General features: G+C 32.7%; 1 protein-coding gene across 1 annotated transcript in view; it reads left to right on the top strand.

Annotated features, from left to right (window-relative positions):
* The window catches only part of LOC106462730 (inosine-5'-monophosphate dehydrogenase 2-like), a 43,292-nt gene that overhangs the window by 20,809 nt on the left and 17,074 nt on the right, over positions 1-5,409 (top strand). Inside the window, 1 exon segment of the mRNA XM_013922681.2 lies at positions 2,821-2,916. Coding sequence (XP_013778135.1) covers positions 2,821-2,916 — 96 coding nt within the window.

The following is a 5,409-nucleotide window of genomic DNA, read 5'->3' as shown; positions in this document are numbered from 1 at the left end:
TATACTAATTTTTAAAGTATCAAATTGAATTTTTGTTCAATACAAATCTTTCAATGTTACTGTAGCTTTCTTTTCCCCAAAACTTTGTCTTCAAAATAAGGGTGAATCTTATATTTCGAAAAATACAGTAAATCATTTACAGAAGCTAACCTTCCTGACATTGTCTCAGACCACTCATCATTTCTAGACTGGCAAATCTCAAGCACAGTGTCCTGGAAGTCATTCGTTCTCATAGGAAATACATCAAATCATTTCCGTTTTCCATCACACTTGACAGGTTGGCCACAAAACAAGCAGTGGTCTTGAAAATTGAATGTCTTGCACTGAATGGAGATCTGTGCATTTTTCCATCATTTGCTAAGGTGATGCTAGATCACATGCAATGTTTTGTGGTTTGCAATAACTACATTGACATTTCACGTGTACTCTTTGTCCTGGAACTTTTCTCAAGTCAGTGCCATGTTGCAGACTTACACGTTTTACACCATCACTGCCCTTTACGTATAGAACAACGACTGTGGATTCATTGCACATGCATCCCTTCTGCACACTACTATTATTGCTGAATCTTTACACCATTAATCTGAAACAGAAAATACAGATTGAAAATTACAATTTACTAGGATATATGTTTGGTTTATAACGTTTCTACACTATTTTTAGAACAATCATTCAGTATGAAGTATTGTATAGCCACAAAATAATATAAGAATTATCTTCTGAAAAAAATGTTGGTCATTTTCAAATTATAGTATTGTGTCATTTGAGAATAAAAATTTAAAAACATATCAATATTTGGCAGCCTTATTGGATTTATGCAAATTACCTTGTTATCCATGAATAGTGTTACATGCTCCTATACACCTTAATCTTCAGAAATGCCATTTAAGTACCCATAGTTAAAGAAAACTGTAATATGGAAGCAATTTAGTTGTAACAGATTAGTATTTAGTGACCATAATGGAATTGTGCTAATTCAGTTGGTTTCCATGTTATTCTCCATATCCAGAAACCCCATTTTAGAATCTTAAGTAGTGAAAATGTCACCTAGAAGCAAAGATATTACAATATATAGATATTTGATGGTGTATTGGTTTTATGTAAGTTAAGCATATCTCCCATGCTGGTAGCCCTCAGGACTTTTTAGTATGTTATTCAGAAGACCTCAAAGAAATGCACTGTGGTGAAATAAATTCTGTTGCAATTTGTGCCCTTTTGAGTGAACATTTGGAATAGATTGCCTAGCCTAACAAATCCATTTAGGCACCAGTAAATTAAAACCAAACCCACATGGTAATATCTGCAGAATCAATAATAAAAAGAAAAACACTGTGGTGAAATAAATTCTGTTGCAATTTGTGCCCTTTTGAGTGAACATTTAGTATAGATTGCCTAGCCTAACAAATCCATTTAGGCACCAGTAAATTAAAACCAAACCTACATGGTAATATCTGCAGAATCAATAATAAAAAAGAAACTACTAACGTCTGGCTTCTCTCAACCTGGCAGTTAAGTATTTATATACTACATTTCAGCTTATATCAGTGTGGGAAAGAAAAAAATTGAGTGTAATAACGTCCTTTTTTTAGGTCCGTGGAATGCCTTTCTTGTAGAATGTTCATTAAGAAGTTCAGTGTTTTATTTCTGCCAATGCCTCACATTATTTTCAGTTACACCAAATTTTCTAACAGCGGTACAATTGTTCGTTTTTTTCTGCCTCACACACCACCATAATATTAAGATTTGCATCGTAACTCCATTGTAATCCTTTGTTAATTTGACACTTTCTTGTTCCCTGTCTTTCAATGTGGTCACTCATTCTTGCACAAGGGTCGATCACTACATTGAGACTCACAGACAACATTATTATAGAATTTAAAATGAGCACAGTCAAAGCAATAATGCATCAGCAAAACCAGTACTATAACTGAGCAGCCTGCAGGAGGATTAGTTGCAAGAATTAGTGATGACGTTGAGTGAACATCTGATGAGCATGTATAGACAGATGCTACCTAGAAGGGGCCTGTGGTCAGCTGTGATTATAAGGCGACTATGAATTTTACAGTCTTAATTATTAATCAAAATACATTGCCTTATAATCAGGACAATACGGTAATCATAACACAATATTTACAAAAGAGGTAGTAAAACTTGTACAACATCATGGTATTTATAGTTATAGAACAGAGTTTGTTTTTAGTCTACTGACTCTGGATGTAACATCATAATATTTTGTAATGAAATCATATGGTGTTTGTAATTATAAATGAGAGTTTGTTCTTAGTCAAATTTCATTGGGTAAAACATCAAATATATTGTTTGTAATGATAAGGAAGAGTGTCTGACCTCAGTCTTCCAACACTGATTATAACTCCGTGATGTTTTCTAGCTAAAGAGCATAATGATGCTAGTTAAAATTTTATGACATTGTAGAGAACAGTGTTTGCTTCAAGCCACTGACTCTAGGTACCATGTCATAATTCTTTATAGCTGTAGGACAGTTTGCATTTGGTCTTCTATAACTTATTGTAATGTTTTTTAGTGACAGAGAATAGTCTTTGATGTCAGTTCACTGACACTAGTTGTAACTTTATGGTGATCTCAGTGCCCTGAAATATAAAATTATGATGAATTAAATTTAGAAATAATAATGTTTGGTGACATTATTTTATTATTGTGATAACACAAAATGAGAGATTAATATAACAACTATTGAAAGTTCATATACAGCTAGTTTTTACCATCATAAAACAAAGTTGTTCATGATTTCTTAATTCAGTGTGTAAAGCTATCTGATTGCATAAAACCAATATATTCTAGTGGTAACTACACAGCAAGCTAAGACCCTGATTGATGCAGGAGTAGATGGATTGAGAGTTGGAATGGGTTCTGGATCAATCTGTATAACTCAAGAAGGTAATCAGTTTTTTAAATATATGTATAAAAGCCTATATTTCACTGTTTTGTTGCAGAGAAATGTGTGGTAAATAAACATTTCTCCAGGTAATTGTACTTAAAGTGTGTAGTACAATTTCAGTTGTTTATTGGTACAGGCAAGCCTGTAGCCAAGGGGAGGATGTGAACAAACCCTGCCAGAATTCCACTCACCTATTAACATTTATTTTTCATTTCTTTGATAATGGCTTCTATAGATGCTTTTGTAACACTGTGCATTTTCATACTTATCAGAGAAAATTTACTAGAAGTGTTTATTTGCAGTGATAATTAAGAAGCCATTACATACTTTGGATTTTTTTTTCTTCTCTGGGAACTAAAGTTAGACATGAAATGAGTTCCACTTTGGACCAAAAAGCCCCCCCCCCACACACTTCCAGACCTGGCTACAGGCTTAGTACAGATGAAATTTGTTGTAGGCTTTTCACCTGCTTATTGTACAGGTGATTTCTGTGGTAAATCTTTCACCTGATGATAGTTCTATGGAAGATAATTGTAGTAAACCTTTCAGCTGATTAATTCTAGGGATGATATTTGTAGTAAACTTTTCAGTTGATTAGCTGTACAGGTAAAAAAAATATTTAGTGATTTTTCAGCTTATTATTTCTAATAATTGTAGTAAACTTTTCAGCTGATTAGTCATACAGGTAAAATATTAAGTAAAGTTTCTGATGATTAGTCATTATACAAGTGAAATATGAAACATGTGGTAAAGTTTTCAGATCATTCATCATACAGGTGAAATATGCAATAAAGTTTAAGCTGGTTATTTGTACAGGTGAAATGTACAGTAACTTTTTCAGGTGATTAGTTGCACAAGTGAAATGCGTAGTAAAATTTTAAGCTTATTAGCCACACAGGTTAAATGTATAGTAAATGTTTCATCTGATTACACTTACGAGTACTTTGAATGGTAAAGTTTTCAGCTGATTAATTAATAAAAGAGGTGAAATACATTGTAAATTGTTTACTCCTTATTATTTTCACAGATGTATGATAAATTATTTGATGTTCTGAATATAGAATCATTGTCCCATGAATTTAGGTTTTGTGAAAAAACAAAAAAATTAGAAAATCAATGTGAAATTCATGGCTGTTAGATTTGATAGGGCTGGATTCTTTACAGTAGATGTCTGTAACTTGTTGGCAATAAATTTAAACAATGAGTGGACAGCACACAATTCACTTGTTTTAAAATGATATATTCAAAACAAGTCAAACGTATGTACAAATATTTGTTATACTATTGGTTATCACAGTTGTATCCAGAGCTTTGACAAGACAAATTATTCTCCTCTACTCTGTTATTACAATACAAGGCTGTGATACTCATTTTAAAATCACCACTATAAATGTTGGTTACCACAGTTGTATCCAGAGCTTTAAATAATTGTCTCCTTTTAATCAAAGTCCACACACATGGGTTCAATTACTTTAGAACACCCTTTGATAAGACAAATTGTTCTTCTCTATTTCTGTTATTACAATACAATCTGTGATACTTTCACTTTAGAAATTGCCATTATATGCTCTTTGTGGCTAAACTCACAATCACGCAGTCTAACTTCACTTTCACTAGCTTTCTTCACTTGCACTAACTTGGTCGCCTATATATGTTCTTCACCTCACTGTTTCTCCACAGTATTGCTTTGCTCATATAGGAACCTCAATGAGACAACACACACACACACACACAACAACTTCCACAACTGACTGAGGCCAGTGGAGTTAGGGCTGTTCAACTTCATTTACAACCAGTAATTAAATTAAGAAAGTAACCTTTTTACTTTTAAGCTATCATTGATCAAATGGTATGATTATATGATAAGGCTGTCAATACTGACAGTTGGCATTTTTTCTCTGGGGGATAATATGGGGGATAATATCAAAGAAAGAAGAGTAAGAGGCAGCAAGGAACTAACTCAGCTCAATGATGTAGAAAATGGATTGGAAATGAGAAACTATAATTAGAAAAGTAATTTCAGGCAACAAGGAATATAGAAAATTATAGATCTACATAATTGAGGAGGATATCAAAATTGATTGCATTAATTTTCACACATGTGCATTTATAGACCTATTATTCTTACATAAGTTGTGGGAAGAGTTTTGGAACGTCTGATAAAAGATGCTTAATAAAGTCATTTAACAAAGATTAAAATTTTATTGGATAGTCAATATGTTTTCACTAATGGAAAATCTTGCCTTACAAATCTTTTGACATTCTTTGAAAATATTACAATGTATATGTAGATGAGGGTAAAAGTGTATATTTGGTTTATCTGCATTTTCAGAAAGCATTTGACAAGGTGCCACATAAAAGGCTTGTAAAAATCTTATTTTTATAGATGAGGGGGATAAGTTAGCTAATTAGGTAGAAAAATGCTGGATGGAAGAAAGCAGAGGGTTTTAATAAATGGAGTTCAGTCAAACTGGATTAATGTTACAAGTGGG

Source organism: Limulus polyphemus, unplaced genomic scaffold (genome assembly GCF_000517525.1).
Source record: "Limulus polyphemus unplaced genomic scaffold, Limulus_polyphemus-2.1.2 Scaffold47, whole genome shotgun sequence".
In the NCBI taxonomy this organism is placed as follows: domain Eukaryota; kingdom Metazoa; phylum Arthropoda; class Merostomata; order Xiphosura; family Limulidae; genus Limulus; species Limulus polyphemus.
Note: the sequence above shows the minus strand (reverse complement) of the source record. Positions and strands in the feature narration are given on the sequence as shown.